The 24,593-nt window shown below is 41.2% G+C and overlaps 1 protein-coding gene across 1 annotated transcript; it reads left to right on the top strand.

Moving 5' to 3' along the window:
- On the top strand, window positions 1-24,130 carry LOC117545362 (gamma-enolase-like). The gene is made up of 12 exons (XM_034215110.1): window positions 1-152; window positions 7,694-7,779; window positions 11,626-11,721; window positions 12,627-12,685; window positions 15,973-16,042; window positions 18,375-18,508; window positions 18,699-18,790; window positions 18,938-19,068; window positions 19,592-19,789; window positions 19,870-20,071; window positions 23,425-23,533; window positions 24,068-24,130. Exons 2-12 carry the CDS (start codon window positions 7,695-7,697, stop codon window positions 24,128-24,130), a joined length of 1,239 nt encoding a protein of 412 aa, XP_034071001.1. The 5' UTR covers window positions 1-152; window position 7,694.
- Window positions 24,131-24,593: the final 463 nt, after the last annotated feature.

Here is a 24,593-nt window from a genome sequence, read left to right as displayed (position 1 = left end):
ATCTCCCTCTGAGTCATCTCCCCTCCCCTCCCCCTGTGTCACACATCTCGCCCCCCCCCTCCCCCCTCCTGTTTTCCTTCTCCCTCTCTCTTGCTCAGCCTCTCCACTATTCTCTCGGTTGCCGTGAAAGGCAGAACACACACAGGCGGCAGGTAAAGGAAGGAAATCCTCTCTTCCTCTTTTCATACGCTCATGAGGTTTTGTGTTTATCCATCCATTGTCTTTTTCTTTTGATCTCATATTGATTGGCTGCTGATTGGTACAGAGAGGATGCAGAATGATGCCGCTTGTGTGTGTGAGATAGAAATGCTTCAGTTTAAGGTGCTATCCTATGTGTGTGTGTGTTTGTGCTTCATGCATGTGTGTGTGTATGTGTATGTGTGTGTGTGTGTGTGTGTGTGTGTGTGTGTGTGTGTGTGTGTGTGTGTGTGTGTGTGTGTGTGTGTGTGTGAGTGTGTGTAAAAAAGACATACCGCATATGTGTGTAGGTGTCAGTTGTAGGTGTTACTGTGTGTGTGAATGTGATTTTGCTTCATGGCTGTCAAATATATATGTGTGTGTGCGGGTGAAAGGAGGAAGGTAGTGAATTGTGAGTGTGTGTTGCAGCCCTATACGTGTGCAAGATTGGATCCTGCAATCCAGTGTGTGTGTGTTCTAAATGGTTGATGTATTTTACTGTAATTTGGCAAGCTCTGGAAGCAATATATGTGTGTGTGTGTGTGTGTTATTATGTTTCACGCATTCTCTGGAAAACAGTCTGTTTATTTCTATGTTCAAAGCGATGATTTATGTGTTTATCTACTCATGGATTTCTTGTCAAAATGGCTTTCGAGCATGTGTGTGTGTGTGTGTTCAGGTGAGTTTTGGCCACACCAATATTGTGTGTGTGTGTGTGTGTGTGTGTGTCCTTGTACGTGTTTGATGGGAGCCTTCAGTCAATTATGGTAGAGTCATCCTCGGTATATCAAGTGTGTAAGATGGTTGATGTGTGTATGGCTGGCACAGGAGTGTGTGTGCGTGTGTGTGTTTGCGTGTGTGTGTGTGTGTGTGTGTGTGTGTGTGTGTGTGTGTGTGTGTGTGAGAGTTTTGGCCAAGGGAAATCTATGTAATATGCTCATGTAGTAAATTATGACCGAGTCCCTTGTTTGTCAGGTGTGTGTGTTTGATGGTGCATCTTTTTTTAATATAGCCAGCATCGGCATATTTGTGTGTTTGTCAAACCTGAGACGATAGCATTCAGCACATGTGAGTGTATGCTCTGGCAACAGAAACAATGTGTGTGTGTGTGTGTGTGAGATCTTGCAGTCAATTATGAGTCCCATGTGTGAGATATTGGTATCATGGAAGGCACAGAAATGTGTTTATGTGTGAGTGTGAGTGCACGCTTAATATCTGCATCTTTGCCACTCTGTGTGGGTGGATGTAATGTGTGTGTCAGAGTACTTGTAATTATTGCAAGTCAAAAATATGTGGGTAAATGGGGACACACTCTTAGCATTATGCTTGAGACTGCTCCACTATGTGTGTGTGTGTGTGTGTGTGTGTGCGTGTGTGTTTGGCATACGTGCGAGACCATCAGCCTTCTGTTCCCCCTCTTACTCTTCATCCTCCTCCCTCTCTTCATCCCCCCATTCCTCCTCTCTTCTCCAGCCAAACAGGGTCATTTAATAATTTATCTCTGCCTCTCTCTCTCTCTCTCTCTCTCTCTCTCTCTCTCTCTCTCTCTCTCTCTCTCTCTCTCTCTCTCTCTCTCCCTCTCGCCTCTCTTGCCCTGCCTTGTTTCCACTCTCCATTTCGTCCTCCATTGCTCCTTCCATCTCTTTCTCTCAATTTCAATTTCAGTATGGCTGTTTTGGCACGAATGTCAGGTGAACACTATTGTAACAATTTCTCTCTCTTGGCTCTCCTTCCTCCTGAACATGTCTCCATTCCTCTCTCATTACAGTCTCTTTTCTTCTTCTGTTATTTTCTTTTCACTCTTCCCTTTCTTCATCTGTGTCTATCCTTTCATTCCCTAACCTTTCTCCTGGTATTTCTCCCTTTCTCGCGCCATATGTTTTATTGATTTTCCAATCATGAAATGGAAGACATTTATTCTTACAGATATATATCTTTTTAACATAGATTTCTATATAAAGTAAGGATGAGTTATATCAGACTACCCAACTTCTTCGTCATAGTTAGTGTTTGTAATAGTCTCCTGGTTGAGCAAGAAATGAACTATGTTATATATCTGAAAATAAAAACAGTGCTTTATGTTTACTGACAAAATAATCTTAACAAAAGGTCTTATTGTTGGAGTTTGTTCAGTTGTCATTGTTAGTTAGTAGCTGTTGCATTCTGGGCCAATTTTGGATGACTTCAGCAACTATGATGCAGCGTTTTTGACCAAACGCTACAAAGGACCCTCATGCATTTGTTTTTGTTGTACATGGGAGCAGAGATCAGCCATAGCTAACTGACAGAGGAAATACAGTTTAATAAACCAAGAATATTGTGACATTATCCCGGTCAACACTGAGGAAATCAGTAAAAGTATGACATTGAACTTTACAGTTTAATACTTGTCAAACCAATATGCATTATCTAACGTATTTCAAAATGGCACTGTGCTGAGAGAGTTTTGTCATTGGGATTTACAAGAAACATTTGGAAAAACATTGAAATATCATGAATTATAATGACTTCATCCAGAGAATCTGGTCATTTTAAAACAGGAGATTTTCTGTGTCCCAGCACAAACGGGAAAAGCTCTGTTTGCTGTAGTTCTTTGCAGGAGACAAGAAGAGTGCATGACCCATGACATCATCTGTGTCATTTTCTTCCAGACTTTAGATAATGACGAATATAATACACCTCATGATTATTAAACTGATCTGCCCCTTTAATCTTAAAGAATACAAATCAATCCGGAGATCAGAGATCCAGCATTTTTATCCAGCATTTCTTCCATTTTGTATCTCTTGCCTGATCATTCGTTTTCTTCCTTGTCCCGTCTTTGCATAGATACTGAAGATATGATGATGATGCTCATGTTCTCTCTCCTTGCGTGCCTTCATCCCTCTCTCCCTCATTCACTCTCTCCCTGGCACGACCACTCACGTGTTATTCTTTCAGTGCTGGTATATTTTCTGCTGAGCACTGCAGTCCCTGGTAGGTGTGGTGTTGTGCGTTCATGGGTGTCCTCCCTCTCCCTGCTGCTGCTGTAGAGCTTTACGTAACCCACAGCACAAACAGCAACGGGTGAGAGACACAGAGAGAAAGGGAGGAAGAGAGAGGAGATAAGAGTTATGAGATGAACTCATGACAGGAGGAATATGTGTTTATGGATATGAGATAAGAACACCTTTCTGATGTAGTACATCCATGACTTGTGCTCACATTTTGAGAATAAAATCAAAATATTGATAATAAAGTAGAATAATAATTTCAATAATAAAGCTGAAATGTCTAAAATAAATATTAAATGTTTAAAACTACTTGCGTTAGCAGGAATCCTAATAATTATGCTTTGTTCTCAACATTTCTACCATATTTCTGAAATGCAAAATGATACAAATATCTTCATCTTTTCCTTATGCCTGGCCATATATCCTTCATACAAAACATATGTCCATACACAAATATCTAATATTATGGGCTGGTACATTTATAGCCACACATACAACATTGCTCTATGGAAATGTCGACTTGTTGATTTTTTCACCATGTCGGTCGTAATCGATTTAGCCATGCTTCCACTTGTCTAAAATGTTGACTTTTAACTAATCTTGCATATAACGACATTCCTATCAGCCTCAGCTGTTATTCTCACTACAACTATTCTAGATGTAAAAATGATGTCAAACATTTGGCATGCGTCCTGTATCCGGCTGCTCCACCCTCAGGAGGAACTTTGGAAAACTGCAGTACTCTTGGGTGGGGCTTCAAAACAGCAACAAAGAGAGAGGGAGAGAAAGGCCATAAAATGAAAGAAGCCACTAGTGAAAATCGCACACGCATCAATCCCCTCGACTTTTCAGGTGTGTACGTTTTTGTATGCTGGCGACGATTAAGGCACCTTATCTGCTGTTTCTTATACTCAGCACCATTTATACATTTTACACATTTTGCTGACGCTTTGTCGCCTGCGACTTACAGAGTGTAAGACCTGAATAAGCATAAATGGGTAGGTCGTCGACGTTGTGATCAACCAACAGTGGGGGGGAAGTGGATAGAAATACATCTGAGTTACCTTTGAGGAGTGCTGAGCAAAGGCAAAGGACAGCATGAAAAGACATGAGGAGTAATGGGGTTTAACGGCAACACTCAGTGGAATGTATGTCCCTGAGGGAGAGCAGAAGGGTGATGAGCAAAATAATACATGTGCATCATTTCATGTCTTCAGTAAGGTTTTATATAAATAGAATGTGTTTGAGATAAACAGCAGAAGGAGATTATAGGACATAATACAACAACAGCTTAAAAAGAGAGAGAGAGAGCTGTTAAAAACATATGTGGGAATCTGTGTTGTTAATCAGGTTACAAGAGATAGAAAAAAACAAGAGGAAAAGGAACGATTATATAAGGGAAAGACATACGACACAAGAATAAGACCACCTTTCACTCAATTCAAATTACATAGCAAACACACCCACTTTGACAAAATAATGAAAATACGCGACGTAAAATAAAACACATTATTGTTAATGTTCAAACATAAATTCTTGAGTGAAAACAGAGCCAGATTTTTTATTCCACTATATTTACTATGTACAATTTCAGATTAATAACACAAAATACAGCTGACAAATGAATTATGATATTATTATATCAGTAAGACTGATCCTGAGGTGAAGAAATATTCAAGCCAATAAATGAATTGACATAAAAGAAAATGTTTTAAAAGTAGCTCCACATTTACCAGCTGTATTTTTAAGTTATGTATACATTAGTGTTGAGACATTTGTGTCTCGTCAAATGTGTTGGTTTTGTTTATGTATTATGTCTGTCATTTTCATGTTTTCTCACGTCTGGTCGTGTCTGTTTATTTAGGTTCTTCATCTCTAGTCAGTCTCTCTGTTTATTGTCATGTCTCGTTTTCCATTTCCTGTTCTATTTTGTACTTACCTCTTGTCTTTCATTTCAGGCCCTGTTTCTTCCTCCCCTTGTGTGTTGTTCCCACCATCATCAGCGTCTGCCCCACCCCTGATTGTTTCCACCTGTCCCCACTCACCTCATGGTTAAATAGTCCTGTCTCTCCCCTGTCCTGTGTCAGTTCGTCTTGTTTGTTTCCCTGAATGGTCGTGCCAAGCCTCAGCTCAGAAAGGATCGCTTTCACTCATGTCAGGTTTTGTAGTTTTGTTAATTTTGTAGGCTTAAGTTTTTCTTAAGTTCTCTTTTTGTTATGCCTAGTTTTTTCCTCCTCGTGAGCGCCTTTTGTTATTTCCAGTACCTACTCTGTTAAGAGGGATTACCTGATCTGGGAAATGAAAATTAAAAATGTTTTTACATTCAAGACTTTATCTCTGGGTCGTGCATTTGGGTTCATCAGTTTGTATCGAGGTCGTGACAATTAGTCCTTAAATATTATATGATTCTGATATGGTTCATACTGCAATATTTCTATTTGTATTCATTGTTATGCTTATATTTGTTTACACTTTGGTCCTACCAGAGGAAGCTTCAGTCCTTTCAGCAACTGGGAGTTACAAATTAACACTTTATATTCTGGCTTAGTGGCACAGGTAATGGAACTGAGCCATCAATGATATATTTAATAATACCTGCACATCTTGCCTATTACTTAAAATGTCTGCTGTGAAGAAGTTCTGAATCATTGTACCCGCTAACATTTAATTTGTCCCCAGCTTTGGCTCCAAACTGCCCCCTATCTGTCTCTCTGCTGGCAACGCAGTGTAGTTTTGCAGTGATGAATGCACACTTAAGAGGAAGATGAGAAAATGTGTGTGTACAGGAGTGAACACATCCTCTCTGTCAGTGTCTTTGCAAGGACAGGTTTCTGCGAGATAGCCGTGTGCCAGTTTTTGCTCCTCTCAGATCGATAAAGTATTCATATAGTACGGAGACGAGGACAGCATAAAAGGCTTCTTTTGATATATCGTTGCAGTGCTGCGATTAAAAGAGCAGAGACACCCACAGAGGAGAGAAGCTCAGGGATGATAGGGAAATGACAACGAGGATGGAGACTCTAATGTTTGTTAGGATTGTGGATGGTATTGATATCACGGTAATACAGGAATTTAGAATGTAACCTTCCTGGTCCTCAAGTCAAATGTGACCCCTTTCAAAATGTTTAAAAACAAGAAATATGAGTTAGTTACCTAATTACCCCTAACAAAAGTCAGGATGGTTCCATCGCAATCTTGCAAAAACAATTAACAAGGACTTATTTAATTGAATGAATGGTATTAGATGGTTTGTTATTTAAGCTTTTTTTACTTAAATGAGGTACATTCACAGAAATTAGGTCTTTTATCAATAAATTCCGATTCAACTTGACTAAGAAGGTGTTACACAGAATTGGGTCATAAGGAACATACTATATGAACTCTAAGCAGTCAAAAGTTGCATTGTCAATGGAAAAACAACACAAACAGAACCAACACATTTTAAATCTACTGAGCAGTTCAGTCTCTCACAGCGAGGAGCTAAAGAAAAACAAGTCCTTTCATTAAGTGACTTGAAATGAAAGTGAGATTAGACTGCAAAGTGAAAATAGTTTGTTTTAGATGTAATTGAATTGCTCTGTAAATTCAATCCATATTGATTTCTGCTTGAAATCTGATCTGAATGTGTCTCGCTCTTTGGTACTTTTAAAACATTAACATTGATAGCTAAGATTGTTTGTAGGTCTAATTTCCCACTTTCAATCGAAGTGGATTCGTCCAGTAAAGGCTCAATATGCAGCTTTTTCCTAAAATATGTATAGTCTATCCAGAAATAATCCTTAATCTTCATTTATGACCTACTAAAAGTGTGTGGTGTCAGTTTCAACAGAGACTGCCCTATGACTGTATTTTCTACTTTTTTCATTTTGTTTGTTTTCAACACATTACCTTCGCCTAAGTTTGGTGTTGAGTCCACAAGTAGAAAAACGATGAACTGCCATGATAAATGAGCAGCAATATTTATTGTACTATATTATAAATATACTGAATGAAGAATGGGTTTTGATTTAAGAATCTTCGTGAATCGTTTTTTGAATCAAATTGTGATATCGAAAGAGTCACACACCTAAAAGATTTGCTGGACTGAAGCGTTGTCAAACGTGTGTGTGTGTGTGTGTGTGTGTGTGTGTGTGTGTGTGTGTGTGTGTGTGTGTGTGTGTGTGTGTGTGTGTGTGTGTGTGTGTGTGTGTGTGTGTGGTGTGTGTGTGTGTGTGTGTGTGTGTGTGTGTGTGTGTGTGTGTGTGAGTGAGTGAGATTTCTCTGTGGTGAGCTTTGATTTTCAGAGTGAGTCTGCAGTGGTGTTGTTTCTTGACTCCCCTGACAGGCTGTTCTGTGTGTGTGTGTTTGATGTAAAATAAATCTTTTACCCATCATCCTTTATTCTCTCTCCCTCTCCCTCCTCTTAAATTCAATCTGAAGCTGCCATATCTAATTTAATTGTCAAAAATGTAAACGTTTTTCGATGCACAATAGCTATAACAAGGTAAAACATAACGTTGCCTCTTTTCCTCCCTGCCTCTCAGGATGTCGATCGTTAGCATCGTTGCCAGGGAGATCTTGGACTCGCGGGGAAACCCCACTGTGGAAGTGGACCTTAACACAGAGAAAGGTGACTGCCGACAAGCCTGTCTGCAAATATCAGAGCAACGGAAAAATAATAACATAATGTAATGGATGCCTGCTTAGATTCATCATGTCAGAAATGTGCCAGAAAGCGTTAGGAAAGCTTAGCAACGCAACAGTCACAATGCTGAAAATATAAATAGTTTCTGACGTCAAACGACCTTCCTTTGACCTCTGTCCAGATCAATCAGTCTACAGTTAAGGGCATTGGGGCATAGAGCCATCATTTTCTAGGCCAGGGGTCTGCAACCTTTTTGACCAAAAGAGCCATTTTGCTCGTTTTTCCACAAAAAAAATGTGTCTGGAGCTGCAAAACATATTTCATAGCTTGATAGCTTATAAAGTTGTATTTATTGTTATATCAGACAAGAACTACAGTTTTTTTGCATTTATTAGGCTATTTATTACATTATATAAAACTGTTAACCTCCAATAAGAAACAAAGAACTCTTATAAGGAGAATTAAAAATAATACACAGGCCTACTTTAAAATAAATTAAACACAGCACTTGGGGAGTCCTCTGCACATTTGAAGGAAAACAAATATAATTAAAATGGGCCCACTTTGAAATAAATAAAACATATAGCTGCACCCTAAACAGAGTTAAAGGTAGGGTAGGTAAGAATGGAGAAACCAGCTCGAGTGCGCTAGAATTTGAAAATACACAACCGGAAAAAATCTGCCACTTCCTTCAGACTTTCTTACAGAGTCCCTCTTCCAACACACACGAACGCGCACATGACCAATGAGGGCACGAGATAAGTTTGTGCACAGATGGAAGGCTGACAGGTAGGTAGGCCATCCAGCTATTTTAGCCGGGCCGGCTCAAATGATTGGTCGTGCTTTTTACAGAGCTACGGCTGCCAGAGATAAAAAAATGTATGTATTTATTGTCAAAGCATTTAATATATTCATTGCTATCGGAATGTTAAAAGCATTCCATGGAATATAACAAAAAGTGTTTTCTGAAATAAATGACATACCCCATTGAATTATGACTGAAGATCGTCAGCTGTCTTACTCTCCCGTGTTGTTCCTCGATACGTAAAGGCTGCAGTAGAGATGTTCACAAGTCTTTTTTTGCAAGTCCAAGTCAAGTCTCAAGTCTTTGGTCACGAGTCCAAGTCAAGTCTCAAGTCTTTGTGGGGTGAGACTTGATCAAGTCTCAAGACTTTGGTCACGAGTCCAAGTCAAGTCTCAAGTCTCTAAAAAATAAAAGTCTCATGTCTCTTCTGGTTGTAATAAGCCTTCTATTGTCTGCTGCTATCCAGTCTGTTAAGAATACTGCACAGCTATATCTAAGAAATTCAAAGCATTTACTGTATTATTATCACTCCTATATCTATTAGCATACAGTATCAGTACTGATTAGTTGTTTGTTATATGATCACTTTAAACAGGCTATTGCAATGCAATATGAGGACAAACATCACACTTTAGCTAAATGCAAACAACTTATAAGCAAAACACTTCAGAATCAAAAATCAGTATCACAAATACTTTATTAATCCCCCGCAGGGAAACTGTGTTAAAAGTAGGCTACTTAAAAGTACACATTTGTTCTGTGCCATTTGCAACTAAAAAACTATTGCTGCAATATTATCTGAAATATACTGAACTGGTGATATTAAAACATGACCTGTTCCAAAAGAGATATCTACCATTAACACCATTTACCAGCCAAATGCTGGTAAATCATGCAAGTGGCTGGTACTGTATGTTGCACGCACCAGCCACAAATAACAATGGCAATCTATTGAGTAGCTGGTAAAATGTCAACATTCACTAGGCTAGCCATTTGGCCAGTGGACAAAAATGTTAAAATTTGACCTCTGCAACTGTATTGTTTAATTACACTGGGTCTCTAATGACATCTTTTAAGTCTACTATAAATAAACATATTCCTCTATCCTCTCACTCAAACCCAGTGTAATGGTAACCTGATAAACCTGTAACATTAACGTTACGTGGTCAACAATAAACCTGTAACCTGCCTATAAACCGACAGATGTATTTATGTATGTAACTATGTATTTTTCTACGTTTAACGTTAGCCAGTAGATGGTGGCAGCGGAACGTAATGATTAACGTTACCGACCTTTTTTATGTCATGTCAAGAGTTGGATGTCAACGCCACTCAACGCAAACAAGTGTGACAAGCAAACATTCACTCATCTTTTCAAATATTCAGTTACAAAGCTAGTAGCAAGCTAAGTTAACATTACATAGCTGATGCTGAGCTAAACATGTTTGCTAACCGTCCATATGCGTTAATGTGACTGACCTCTCCGGGTGAGTTTTTCAAGTGCCTGATAAAATTTGACGTTGTTGCACCAGCATCCTTGATTTTAATATTGCAGACTTTGCAGTGTGCGCTCCTTTTGTTGGTGCCGCCGGCGTTTTGTTCGAAGTTTTTATAGTTGAACCTAATTACAAGCGGTACAGCTGCAGGTGTGCCGCCGGTCGCCATGGTGTTACCATGATGTTAATGTTAAAGGTGGGGTAGGTAAGTTTGAGAAACCGGCTCGAGATACACTTTTTGTTATATTCCATGGAATGTTCTTAACATCCCGATAGCCGGCCCGGCTAAAGTAACTGGATGGCCTACCTGCCTGTCAGCCTCCCATCGGGGCACAAATGTATCTCGTGCCCTCATTGGTCATGTGCGTTCGTGTGTGTTGGAGGAGGGGCTCTGTGAGGAAGTGGCAGATTTTCTCCGGTTGTGTATTTTCAAATTCTAGCGATCTCGAGCCGGTTTCTCAAACTTACCTACCCCACCTTTAATACGCCAAAAATAGAAAACACAATGATTGTTCACGAGTCCAAGTCGAGTCCGAAGTCTTTTGAGCAGGAGTCCAAGTCAAGTCTGAAGTCTCTGTGTGTGCGACTTAAGTGCGACTCGAGTCCGAGTCACAAACTCGAGTCCCCATCTCTGCGCTGCAGCACCTTTGACAACTTCTCTCTACATATCAAACATACCGGTAAACCAGCATATGTTTGCTGTGAAAACATACACTGAACAAAAATATAAACGCAACACTTTTGTTTTTGCTCCCATTTTTCACGAGATGAACTCAAAGATCTAAAACATTTTCTATACACAAAATAACCTTTATCTCAAATATTGTTCACAAATCTGAAACAATCTGTCATAGTGAGCACTTCTCCTTTGCCGAGATAATCCATCCCACCTCACAGGTGTGGCATATCAAGATGCTGATTAGACAGAATGATTATTGCACAGGTGTGCCTTAGGCTGGCCACAATAAAAGGCCACTCCGAAAACCAGTCAGTATCTGGTGTGAGGGGTAGGGTTAGGTTTAGGGTTAGGGTAATGTTGTGAATCGAGTGGCCTGTGTTCGTCGTCCATAACATACGCCTACCCATACCATAACCCCACCACCACCATGGGCCACTCGATTCACAACATTACCCTAACCCTAACGCGATCGAGGGACTAAATAGTTCGGTGGGAACAAGTACCGGGGGGCTAAGTACTTGGTGTGAAAGCGGCTATTGTGTTCTTTTTAACCAAATATCTCTCAGAGGGGCATTGTGAGTGGCACCTTATTTTCATCTAAAGTAAAAGACAGTGAATCAGGACTTTTGAAACAGGGCTGAAACAGAGGGGATTATGGGATGCTACAATTATCTGTTTGGTTTTTGGAGCCAAACACTTCAGAGACTTGTTTTGTATATCTGAGACCTATAGGGGATGATAGGGGATCTTTAAGTTAATTACAACTCTGACCTGCAGATTGGTTTCCTCCTCTCCTTCATCATTTTTTTTGTTTAAAACCTAATGTTTTTCTCTGTTTGTCTGACTTTCAGGTCTGTTCAGGGCTGCAGTGCCCAGTGGAGCATCCACAGGGATCTACGAGGCTCTAGAGCTACGAGATGGAGATAAGAGCCGCTACAAGGGCAAAGGTACGGGGACAGATCGAATGTGTTTGCATGTGTAATATATTTTCAAAAAGTTCAAGCTATATTATGCAATTTTTGACCAAAAGTGTAGTTCAACACATATTCAATCAATCAATCAATGTTTATTTATATAGCCCAATATCACAAATGTGATTCATATTCAATATAGCCCTATTTTAGATAGCCCTTTTCTTCCACCTGGAGTAACTCATGGTATTTTCTCATGGTGCACAGGTATTCTCGAACCCATAACCCCAGAACTTCTACATACATTTATGATTACAACTCCCTTGATGCTTCCATAGCAAGCCAAAAGCTAGATGTACCACTTTTTATCACTAGATCATTTTTTTTGTTGCTGTTTGGTGTTTAGAAGCTCGTCTGTATTAAACCAATCGTTCAAGATGGCTTTCACGCAGAAAATTGTTTTATTACTAAGGCTAGTACATATTTTCTGCCTTGAACGTCTGAACAAGCGGCTATGTATGTGATTCAATTCATCTTATAGTTGAGGATTTGCTTCCACCTATAGGACACATAAACATTTACCGATCCACACTCAAATTATATTCATGTTGGTGATCTCAGTAATATTGAATCACCCAACAAACTCTCTTGAGTGTCAAACGCAACAGAAGCATGCACAGTCACAGGGACACAAACTTTGGTAGACACTGACAGACATGGTGAATTACGTAATTTGTCTCATGAGGACCATAGCGGTCCCTCATGGATGCGTGGAAAGTATAATTTGCCCTTTGTAGATTTGGTGAGAGCTATAAGACCATATAGCAACCATACAGTCTAGGCGCAGTCCATCTTTACTATACCCTCACTCCATTTTCTCTTTGGTAAAATGTATTTTTCCCTTTTCTTATCGCCTTATCTTAATTTCTCCTCTTTTCTAGGTGTTTTGAAGGCAGTCGGGCACATCAACGACACTTTGGGTCCCGCCCTTTTAGCCTCAGTAAGTCAACAATCATTTATACTCATAAATATATTTAAAGATATATCATGTCTTGTGTTCTCTGTAAGTTCTCAGCAGGCCATACTTAAAGAGGATACAGCATTGCTCTTTTTAAAGAAATAACTTTCAGCAATTGGCCAGTTTAAAGGTTGTGACTGCATTGTCAGCAGAATTTCTCAAAGATATTCTTACTTGAGATTTAGTGGGATGGAAATCCAACTTCACGTTTGGGCTAATTCTCTCAGTTCTGGTGGTTGGTTGTCCCATTCTAGCTCCATTCAGCTTTGCCAAAATGTGGATATTCTGGCGCAAGTGAAGTTGATAGGGCAGTGAGTTTGGACCTTAAATGCGAAGAAAACAACCCTGTGCAGCACGTGACACAAAGTGCATGTTCAGCTGATCGATGTGCAGATGACTATCACACCTGGATGTGCAGACAGGAAGCTGTGAGAAGAAGATGAAGTGTATTCAGCTGTCAGTGACGGAGGGGACGAGTGAGTGTGTGGTGTGAGATACTGTGAATGAAAGATGATAATGTGTCTGTTTGAGAAAGATGTGTGAGTGAGAGGAACAGTGGAGGTAATTGTACTAGTGTGTGAGTATAATAGCATGATCCTGCAGCAGATGTTTTTTCCTGGGAAATGAATGTTCGTGATCAGTCAAGCGGGAAAAAAACAGCTGGGCAGCTCGGAGCTCCTGAACGCCACATCAGAAAGACAGATCAGTCCGGCTGTACTGGTGTGTTTGTGTGTGTGTGTGTGTGTGGGGGGGGGGGGGGTTGTTCGTGTGTGTTGTTTGTGTGTGTATGTGTGTGTGTGACTGATGGCAGAGCAGCTGGCTATCTATAGGCGCTTTCACACCGGAGTACTTTTCCCAGTATAGTTCCGATAGTTCTTGAAATGTTGCATTCACACAAAAAAAATCCGGAACTAGAACTTAGTTAATGAGAACCTTTTCACCCCCTTTTTAGTCCCTGCTAAGCCGCGTTCACACCAAGCACTTTGCCGTACTTAGTTCCCAGCACTTAGTTCCCAGCACTTAGTTTCCCCATGGAACTAAGAGCCGATCGCGTTCACACCGGAATAAGTTCCCTGAGGGAAGATTACGCAAATGAGCCGCTGACGTCACTTCGTCTTCTTCTGCTTTGGGTTTACTGGCAGGCCGCAAACAACTTCACGGCGTATACTGCCACCCGAAAGTCCCCGGCCAGAAGTCCCCGGAGTTGGGGACTGGCTTCTACTGAAGCCTTCCGAGTAAATCGCCAGAACACCGACACTAGGGTTGCCAACCGTCCCGTATTAGCCGGGACGTCCCGTATTTGAGCCAAAAGGGGCGTGTCCCGTACGGGACATTGTTTGTCCCGGATTCCCGGTAAAGGGAAAAATAAAAAATATGTTTCTGTTTGCGCGCAATGCAGTGTGTCTGGCTGCGTGCCTGTGTGTTTGTGTGCTGTATGCGAAGGGCGCTAGGACCGCTCAGTTGACAGGGCAGGCACAATGCTCGCACGTGTGTGTGTGTGTGAGATTTTCGCGGGCGCGGCATCATTGTTTGTGTGTGGCATGTCAGCCTGTTCAGTTGTGCGGGAAAATGAGCGCTGCCGGTGGAGGTGATAATGAAAGAGGAGAAGAGAGAGAGAATGTGGTTCTGGGCCCTGGCCCTTCTAAAAAGAAAAGACTTGTGTCTGTTTTTGGGGGGTTTGACTGCCAAAAACATTTTCGAACCCTAGGAGCTGGCTCCCCCAAAATAATTAAATAACATAACCCTAACCTAACCCTAAAACCGAAATAAAGTAACAAAAAAAAGTAACTAAATCCGCCAGAAACCCGAAAATCTTCACGCGCGTGCACATGCATGCGTGAACGGGACACATGCATGTGTCCCGTTTTTCCATTTCTGGAAGTTGGCAACCCTAACCGACACCTCCTCATCTCCACCGCTCCCATGTTTTCTTTTGTGTTGCCATAAGTTAGTCTCTCTGCATTTGTGTCCTGGGCGAATGCTAATGCTAATAGTGCTAATGCGAGGATAATAAAATGGCAGCTCTACAAAACATTTCAGAGTTTTACGGGGCGTGGTTTGCAATCGCCCAGCCAATCAGAACTGTGGTACTTTTTTTCCCCAGGAAAGTACCTGCTCTCATCAGGCGCTAAAAATGGGGTGAAAAGTTCCCGGCACTTAGTTATTTCTTTGGTGTGAACGCGACATCAGGGGTACTAACGGAACTAAACGCGAAAAGTACGGGTGAAAAGTATTCGGTGTGAACCCTATGGTGTGAACGCGGCTCTAGAGAGCAGGTACTTTCATGGGAGAAAAAGGTTCTGATTTCTGATTGGCTGGGCGGATTGCAAACCACGCCCCGTAAAACTCGGCAAAGTTTTGTGAAGCCGCCATTGTATTTGCTGGCATTAGCATTATTAGCATTAGCATTAGCCCAGCGCACCAACGGAGAGAGAATAACTTATGGTAACACAAAAAAAAACATGGGAGCGGTGGAGTGATGAGGAGGTGTCGGCGTTCTTGCAATTTACTCGGAAGGCTTCAGTAGAAGCCAGTCCCCAACTCCGGGGACTTCCGGCCGGGGACTTCGGGTTGCAGTATACGCCGTGAAGTTGTTTGCGGCCTGCCAGTAAACCCAAAGCAGAAGAAGAAGAAGTGACATCAGCGGCTTCATTTGCCTAATCCTCCCTCAGGGACTTATCCCGGTGTGAACGCGATCTGCTCTTTAATGTTAATCAGAACTAAAGAGTTCTGATGAACTAAGTACTAGGAACTAATGGCGCATTTCCACTGCAGGGCCTCGCACGGCTTAGTACGGTATAGTTAGTGTGTGTGTGTGTGTGTGTGTGTGTGTGTGTGTGTGTGTGTGTGTGTGTGTGTGTGTGTGTGTGTGTGTGTGTGTGTGTGTGTGTGTGTGTGGTGTGTGTGTGTGTGTGTGTGTGTGTGTGTGTGTGTGTGGTGTGTGTGTGTGTGGTGTGTGTGTGTGTGTGTGTGGTGTGTGTGTGTGTGTGTGTGTGTGTGTGTGTGTGTGTGTGGTGTGTGTGTGTGTGTGTGTGTGTGTGTGTGTGTGTGTGTGTGTGTTACAATTATGTAAATCACACCAATACTTTATTCAAAACCCCTTTACCCAGTCGAAAACTTAAGAAATAAAAGTCCTTTGAACTTCAGGTACAAAACTGAACCATAATGAACCTAAGAAGATGTTGTGGGAAGAATTTAAAACCTTGATTTATGTTATACATTATCCAACTGTGCGTTTAATTAAGATGTGCTTCTGTGTGTGTCTGCAGGGCATCAGCGTGGTGGAGCAGGAGCAGCTGGACAACATGATGATCGAGATGGACGGCACAGAAAACAAATGTGAGTCAAAACAAGTCGTGATGACTTAACACCAGTGGCGTTTTCTCCTGGAGGCCAGGGGAAGCCAGGCTTCCCCTGTTTTTTCGGATTGTAGTTATAATTTAAATAAATAAATAAAAACACTTTGTTTTGTTTCGATAATTCTCCTTTGCTGTGTGTTGCTGCCGGCCCGTCTCTCCCCCATTCTCATTGAGTATTTTACAAAGAGTGAAACAAACAGCGCCCCTCTAGATGTTATGGTGAAACAGTAGATTGCACTCACTGTTGCGAGAGGAGGCCAGCCGAATCTGGCTTCCCTTGGTAAAAAAAAATGGAGGGATTGACCAATCAGATGAGGCTCACGTGATGCCCCTGCCAACCTGTGATTGGTCAGGGCCATGCCAAGGGAAGCCAGAGGCGGCTGGCTTCCCTTGCCTCACAATCCAATCAAATCGCATCAACTTGCAGTGCAAGTTGCAACTTGCAGTCCTAAAATCCGGAAGTAAGCTGCTCTCGGTTTCCCTCGACAAAAAAGCAATGGGATTTCTCCATAGGATTTTGGAAAATAGCTCGAAATAAGGTCAGTGGAAAACGAACCTGTTAGATAAATGCACGTTTTGTTCAGTCGGATAATATCCACATGTCTACCCTACTTTTATAATTTTCGAATCATAAATATAATCGATAGAAGATAGATAGCGCCACTGCATCACTCTCACCGCCGTTAGAAAGAAGCAAGCAACTGAAGCAAGTGCAATTATGGAGGGTGGAGATTTGGAGTATTTCATCAAAAGTAATTGTACTAAACTTCCGCTACAGCAGCAACAACAAATACAATCTGATGACAGGCCGATGCCCAAACTGGAGCTGTGTACAGCAAGGAAAAAAGGAGCGAATCGGACGTAAAACGTTAAAGGTCTCCTGATTTAGTTTGTGAATGAATGCTTATTAGAGTGTGTGTGCAAGTCCTGCATCTGATAAAAATGTGTGTAAAATGATACCGGGTGCTGTAATCACTCATCTGGTTACGTTATTACATTGACCACCACACCCCCGACCCAAAAGAAAGGACGTATTATTGGCTTCCCCTAATTTTTTTCCCACGCCACGCTACTGCTTAACACAGCATCGTCAGACTCCCTCAGCCACCTGGAAACCCTCCTCCTCGTTGTCAGAAGTCACAGACGTTTTTGTACAAGGTTTTTTTTTTTCACCAACAGCACATTTGTCACAAAGTAACAAGAGGCAAAAAGACAGGCTACAAGACAGAGTGAATACATTGCTGTTCCAAACAGGCTTTGGCACAAATTCAGCCCCTTAATAAATACATGTAATGGTCATTTACTTTGATCTACAATCATGCCAATTAATTATTTCAGGTAGCAAGGTAAACAGAAGGCAAATAATTAGTGTTGGGAGGACTGAATACGTGTCAGAATAGAGCTGAATGTGTTGAGAGTGAGACATATTCTTATTAATTTTCTGCCAATAAATAAATAGACAGCATTGTTAGCAGGTTTAGAACGATAAAGGGATATCAGGTTTTTGTGCTACTCACAGTGGAGGAATATATATTTTTTAATAGAAAATATAAATTTCAAAAAGTATAGTTTTCTAAAACGTTCACGTGAGGTTAGTACGGTGGCCGACAGGTGCCCAAAACACTTCCGTTAGCAGAACTGTCCTGCAGTTTCAAAAACGATTCAAATTAAATAACACAAATATGACAAAGCACATGGCAATGAAGAAACAGCTTCACCAACTTGATAAGACATAAGCAGCATTTATAAAACAATCGCCAACTTGACAAAAAATGCGCAGAATTTACTAAAAAGCATTGCAAATGCAAAACAATGCAAATACAAAACGCTGCAAATAATAAAAAAAACATAACAAAAGCGGGGGCTCTAAAAAGTGATGCACACAGCTGGGTATGTGCCGCTTGTTGACATTTGGGGATTAAAAGTTGACCAGCTGTACATAGAAAGTACTTTAAAAAAATACCTACATACTATGACCAATGATACAACCATTTTTTTTCTTTTTCGTGTGATATATGGTACCACAATCTGTTGTCACAATGGTAAAATAATTGAAATGCTTCACATGGAAAATGTGTGTCTCTTACTTCAAACTAAAAGATTATTACCAGATGAATGCATTTAGGAAGAAATGATTAAATAATGACTCTTAAATTACATTTATTTTATTAGTCAGAAGAAATACTGCACTTTGGTTGCAAAACTTTAGGTTGTTCATTGGTCAACATTATTTAAAAAAATCACTTTCGTTGAATATACAAAAATATATAACAATACAGAATTCATTTCCTGTTTTCTATCCTGTCAAACAGCTCAATTTGGGGCCAACGCCATCCTGGGGGTGTCTCTAGCCATCTGTAAGGCCGGTGCTGCGGAGAAAGAGGTCCCCCTGTACCGCCACATAGCCGACCTGGCTGGAAACACAGAGCTGGTGCTGCCGGTTCCTGTAAGAAACTTGCTTTTTGATAAAGTTAAAAATGTACTGGACATATGTACAGGTGTTGATATACTTCATAGGGTGCTAAAAATGGTTTATTATTTGCCTTTTTTCTCTGCTCTCATTGTCAACTTGTTTTTTGTTTCCTCCTCTCATCTCCCCTCTTTCCTCATTTCCGCCCATCTCCTCTCCTCTTCAGGCCTTCAATGTGATAAATGGAGGTTCCCATGCAGGTAACAAACTGGCCATGCAGGAGTTTATGGTTCTTCCTGTAGGAGCTGAGTCTTTCAAGTAAGTGTTCATTTCCAAATCAATTTAATAAAACTTCTTCGATTTCCTCATGATTTCTTTCTCTCCTGCTGATGTTGGTATCCACTGTCATTTCTTTCTACTCTGTCACAATCTCTCTCCTCTTCGCTCCCTCCATCTGTCTCTCAGGGAGGCTTTGAGGATAGGATCGGAGCTGTACCACACGCTGAAGGGGGTGATCCAGGAGAAATACGGCCAGGATGCAACCAATGTGGGAGACGAGGGTGGGTTTGCTCCCAACATCCTGGAGAACAGTGAGGGTAAGGCTCCTCGGTCAATATTAAATATCACTAATAATGCAGTGTGTACAGTGTTTGTTGTGTGATGAAGCTTAATTTACACTTTGGTACCATTTAATCTCAACTAAACATTCTGATATGTTGAGAAAATTGTTGCATGAAAGAAGCTTTGATTTTTTGATCAGTAAAAAGCAGTCATTGCAAAGATGAAAGACAAAGAAAAGGTTTTAAAAAGCATGTCCTTTGCTTGTGAAATTTGGATAAATTTTATGGCAACTTTTTGTGAGAATAATGAAATCACGCATTGTCACCCCAAAGCAAATACATATTGTTTTCTGACCCCTCATAAACATGTCGAAGAGTTATCAACAGTTTTTATTCCTCAGTCGTGTCTTCAGATTTGTCTCTAAGGGTGGATTGAGAGGTTCAGAAAACCCTGTTTTTAGAAAATTCATCATTATTATAATTTTGTATTTCCTGCCTTACAATTCCGTCTATCTCCGAACCTACTCCTAACTCTCCGCCTCTTCTTTTAACTACTCAGCTCTGGAACTGCTGCAGACGGCCATAGAGAAAGCTGGCTTCACGGACAAGGTGGTGGTCGGGATGGACGTGGCTGCCTCCGAGTTTTACCGTGATGGCAAATACGACCTGGACTTCAAATCCCCACCAGATCCAGATAGACACATCTCAGGAGAGGAGCTGGCTGACATCTACCAGGGCTTCGTCAACAACTACCCAGGTGGGCTACGTTGCTTGTTTATGTTGATCAGAGACAGAAAATCTTGTCCCCTGTTTTCACCTCTCTTCTTAATTCCCCAGTGGTTTCCATCGAGGACCCGTTCGACCAGGATGACTGGAAAGCCTGGTCCCGTCTGACGGCCCAGGTGGGGATCCAGGTGGTGGGGGACGACCTGACGGTGACCAACCCTAAGAGGATAGAGAAAGCTGCTGAAGAGCGAGCCTGCAACTGCCTGCTGCTCAAAGTCAACCAGATCGGCTCGGTCACTGAGGCCATACAGGCGTACGTCTGCTTTATTGTAATGTTTAAAGGTTAATGAGAGTGGGTGATTGACTACCAAGGCGATCACAAATCATTTGCATTGTTGAACAAACATTGGAATTTAAATATTTTAGTGGTTTATTAAACGTTTTTTTAGTACCCCTTCTGACATCTTAGCTTAGTCGGTAGAAAGTGCAACCCAGTGATTTGAAAGAATGGTCCCCACCCAACCACAGGACATCCTGCAAAAATCTGAAATGTTTAGAAAATAGTTTTGCCCGACCCTTTGTAAAAAATGACATCATGCATGCGCAATTGACAAAGTACGAGTCAGCGAGTATCACAGAGAAGGTGATTCCAATGCTGATTCCAATGCTGATTCATCTGCGTTTTTAGGAGGCTCCACCAACCCAGTCTCACGGCATTTCGTGTGATAGTCACAAAATGTATTTAATCTATTGATTCGTGTTCACCAACACGATTTTCCCCTTTTTTCGTGTCACACAACGATTTTAAAAGCAATGTATTTCTATTGGTAGTATGTTTCGTGCCGGCACCACGTCTTTTTGTCCGGTCGGGTCTTGGAAGACCAGAAGCTGTGTGGTTCATAAAAACATCTCTTTACTCAATATCAAGCCACGATTATTGTTTTATTTTAAATTGTATAATGTCTGACTTTTTTTGCCGTCCGCGAGGAAAATAAATTGGGCTCAGAGCCTCAAAATACTGAAATCTGTATTTTTAAAATCTTTTTTTCCTTCTAATTTGTTATTATTTGGTGCAGGCACGAAACATACCACCAATATAAATACATTGCTTCTCAAATCGTTCTGTCAGAATACTGAAATCTGTATTTTTAAACATATTTTTTTCCTAATTTGTTATTATTTACATTGCTTTTAAAATCGTTCTTGTGACACGAAAAAAAAAAAAGGGGAAATCGTGTTGGTGAACACGAATCAATAGATTCATTTTGTGACTATAACAAGAAATGCCGTGAGACTGGGTTGGCTCCACACATCTATGAACACAATTCACCACTGTCAGTCCATTACGTTGTGAACACAGCGTTGTGCCCACGCTACACGCACTTTCTTCTCAGTAAGAAAACCAAAAACCAAAATGGCCGCCTCTGGCAGCCCTGTGAACTTGGACAGGCCAGAGAAAGTCGTCCATCTTGGATGAGACGACAAAGACGCCTATAGGGAGATAACATAAGGCGCTTTCACACCAAGTACTTTGCCGTACTTATGGCGCATTTCCACTACAGCGCGGAGCGCGGTTTAAGCGTGCCGTGCCTGGCCCGTTTTTGGTTGCGATTCCACTAGGTGTAGTTCCGGCTAGCGGGTACTTTTTCACAGTTTTCTGGCTCTCCAAAAATCGAGGGTTCCTTTCCGGGCCAACAACCAGGCTGAGTATGCTAAACTAGTGAGAGAATCGCTGGTAACTACAACAAAATGAACATATATAACCGTGATTTAATTGTAATACACGTTTCAAAATGATGCCGAAGTAACAACATACTGATACCGGCTAGTAAAAACCATGAATTAATGCTTTGACAAGTCTACAGACAGACGGCAGGCGAAAAACCTTTTAAAATGCGTGTTTTCTGAATGGAGATCGGCTAAGCTAACGCAGTATAAGCTCTGACCGTCCACACTCACAACAACGGCCTATACAGACATAAATAAACCAGAGACTGTATTCGCCATGACACAGGCAGTCTGTGGTTTGTACTTGTTTAACTTTTGTCTAGTTTCTGAACAGATATGAGGAGCTGTGAGCTCTGAGTGCTAACAGCTAACGGCTGATGGATGTTGGTTTTGTGTTTCACATTGAAGAGGACGTCACGGCTCCGCCTACACTGCGTTACTATAGTTACTACCCCAGTTCCTAAACTGTAATGGAAACGCAGCATAAAGTGAGCCTGGCCTACCAAGGCCTAACTATACCGTACTAAGCCGTGCGAGGCCCTGCAGTGGAAATGCACCATTAGTTCCTAGTACTTAGTTCATCAGAACTCTTTAGTTCTGATTAACATTAAAGAGCAGATCGCGTTCACACCGGAATAAGTCCCTGAGGGAGGATTAGGCAAATGAAGCCGCTGACGTCACTTCTTCTTCTGCCTTGGGTTTACTGGCAGGCCGCAAACAACTTGACGGTGTATACTGCCACCCGAAGTCCCCGGCCGGAAGTCCCCGGAGTTGGGGACTGGCTTCTACTTTTTAGTAGGCCTACCTCTCTAACAGGGACTAAAAAGGGGGTGAAAAGGTTCTCATAAACTAAGTTCTAGTTCCGGTTTTATCAGAACTATACTAGGAAAAGTACTCCGGTGTGAAAGCGCCTATAGATAGCCAGCTGCTCTGCCATCAGTCACACACACACACACACACACACACACACACACACACACACACACACACACACACACACACACAGGCACGCAAACACATGTGTTAGTCACATCACTTGTTACCTGTCAGCCATGTTGACCTTGTGCCTTGAGAGGAGGAGCATCACACCGGCCTTTGCGGGAGATAAACGTAGGACAGGAAATGATAACAGGCTGTCAATCAAATGTTTTGATGCAGCTATAGCATTGACTACCCTCTTGTGAATGTGTGTGTGTCATCAATCTCTGACTTAACAAAACGTCACTCAGGGTTATGAAGCTATCAGTCATGACAGTGTAGCTGGATTACTTCAGGAGGAGGAGGAGGAAGAGAGGAGCACGGTGAAATGAAATGGTGCTGATGAAAGGTGATGTATCGTATCTGTCACATAATGTGGTTAATATGATATATTCCTCTAATATCTCAGCAGGATAAGTAGGAACAAGAGCGAGGGCTTGTTCATTTATTAGAACCTCGAATCTGACCCGAGGCACCCAGAGTCCTAATTTTCATGCTAGCAGGTTAAAGTGTCAGACGAGCTGTCGCCACTAATAAATCACAATCTAATAAATTAACCCTAAGATTGATGAACAGAAGTAGAAACTCCCACAATGGTGGTTTCATACACCCATTCACATGATGGCTACTGAATTAAGTATGAAAGAATACAATACTTTGGACGCTTAGAGGACATATATGCATTTTTTAGGTTATTTGCTTTAATGTTCAAAAAGCCTGACTATTCTGCAGCACCTATTTTCACCCTCTGTTTGAAACAAGAGCCCAGTTTGCTCTGATTGGTTAGCTGGCTGGCTCTTTTTTTTGATTGGTCAACCACTTAGAGATGTCCCGCCCCCGTACAAAATGTCTTAGGGAGGTCTCTAAGTTGAAATACAAAAGAACATAGAGAGTGTAAGTGCTTTAGAATTGTACTTAATGACAGTTATTGAGTAAAGTATCCTTCTGTGTGTCTCTCAGGTGTAAACTGGCTCAGGCTAATGGCTGGGGTGTGATGGTCAGCCATCGTTCAGGAGAGACAGAGGACACGTTCATCGCTGACCTAGTGGTGGGACTCTGCACTGGACAGGTAAACACACACACACACGCACGCACAAACACACACTCACACAAATAATACGACTACATTTCACAGGTTCATATTTCTTTTAGAGTACAGGTTTTTAATTGCTAACAAGCAACTGTCAATACTGATGCCACATTTTTATTTACCAACACACAACTTGCCGTGACATTTCATCTCACTTCGAAAACTAACTGATTCCTCAATACACGTCTTAAAATGACTAACTAAAGTCTTTCTCATAAAACACTTACCTAAAGAACTCTGACAGCATGGAGCATTACATAAATGGCAGACTTTTATCTTTGAAGTTTTAATGATTTTTCACATATTTAGAATAATATAACGAATCAGAAATAAGGAATGTGCTTCAATATCCTTTTATTGTTCTACGTCCTTGCATGTAATAACTCACTTTTCAATAAAAAAAAACATTATTCATGAAATGTTTCCTTCTCTTCATTAGACTACACACACTTCAGTTTTGGATGCAATTGATACAGCCTTATTAATTTATATTTGCCTTTTTTTGTCATACAGATTAAGACCGGTGCCCCTTGCAGATCTGAGAGGCTGGCCAAGTACAACCAACTCATGAGGTAATCTCAAAATGTCCTCTCCTGCAACACACAATGTTTCTGATTTATTCAAATTCATCTCTTCAAATCCTCCTCTCTCTAAGCACATTTGAGTTCTCCTGATTTGGAAAATGTTTAATACCCAATTAGTACATTTCTTTATTGTTATGTCGCAGATTAGTTTTGTTCCCCTCGTAACAAGACTTTAGTCGAGCTAAAACATTCTCAGGATCTAGACTAACATATACAAATCTTAATTTAATCAATGATACATTGTGAAATTGGAAGTTTAAATATTGCATGTTCTCAGCATTTCTTTTACAGGCAGAATTGCTGCTTCAGTTAATATTTCATTCTCAGTATCTTCTTGTGGCTCCAAATTTGGCGGTGGCCCTGCTTCTGTATAACACTGCTCCTCAGGTTCACGCTTTGTCTTAGCGCTTAGCATCACAGATCTAATTGACGTGACAGGTGACAGCAGCGCCAGT

The sequence above is a fragment of the Gymnodraco acuticeps genome, unplaced genomic scaffold, assembly GCF_902827175.1.
Source record: "Gymnodraco acuticeps unplaced genomic scaffold, fGymAcu1.1, whole genome shotgun sequence".
Lineage (NCBI taxonomy): Eukaryota > Metazoa > Chordata > Actinopteri > Perciformes > Bathydraconidae > Gymnodraco > Gymnodraco acuticeps.
Note: the sequence above shows the minus strand (reverse complement) of the source record. Positions and strands in the feature narration are given on the sequence as shown.

What these genes read in the sequence shown, in the direction of transcription:
- LOC117545362 (XM_034215110.1), top strand. Translation starts at nt 7,695, where the DNA reads ATGTCGATCGTTAGCATCGTTGCCAGGGAGATCTTGGACTCGCGGGGA. An exon ending in AGCTGGTGCTGCCGGTTCCT is followed by an intron (nt 18,509 to 18,698) that starts GTAAGAAACTTG and finishes TCTCCTCTTCAG; the next exon opens with GCCTTCAATGTGATAAATGG. An exon ending in GTAGGAGCTGAGTCTTTCAA is followed by an intron (nt 18,791 to 18,937) that starts GTAAGTGTTCAT and finishes TCTGTCTCTCAG; the next exon opens with GGAGGCTTTGAGGATAGGAT.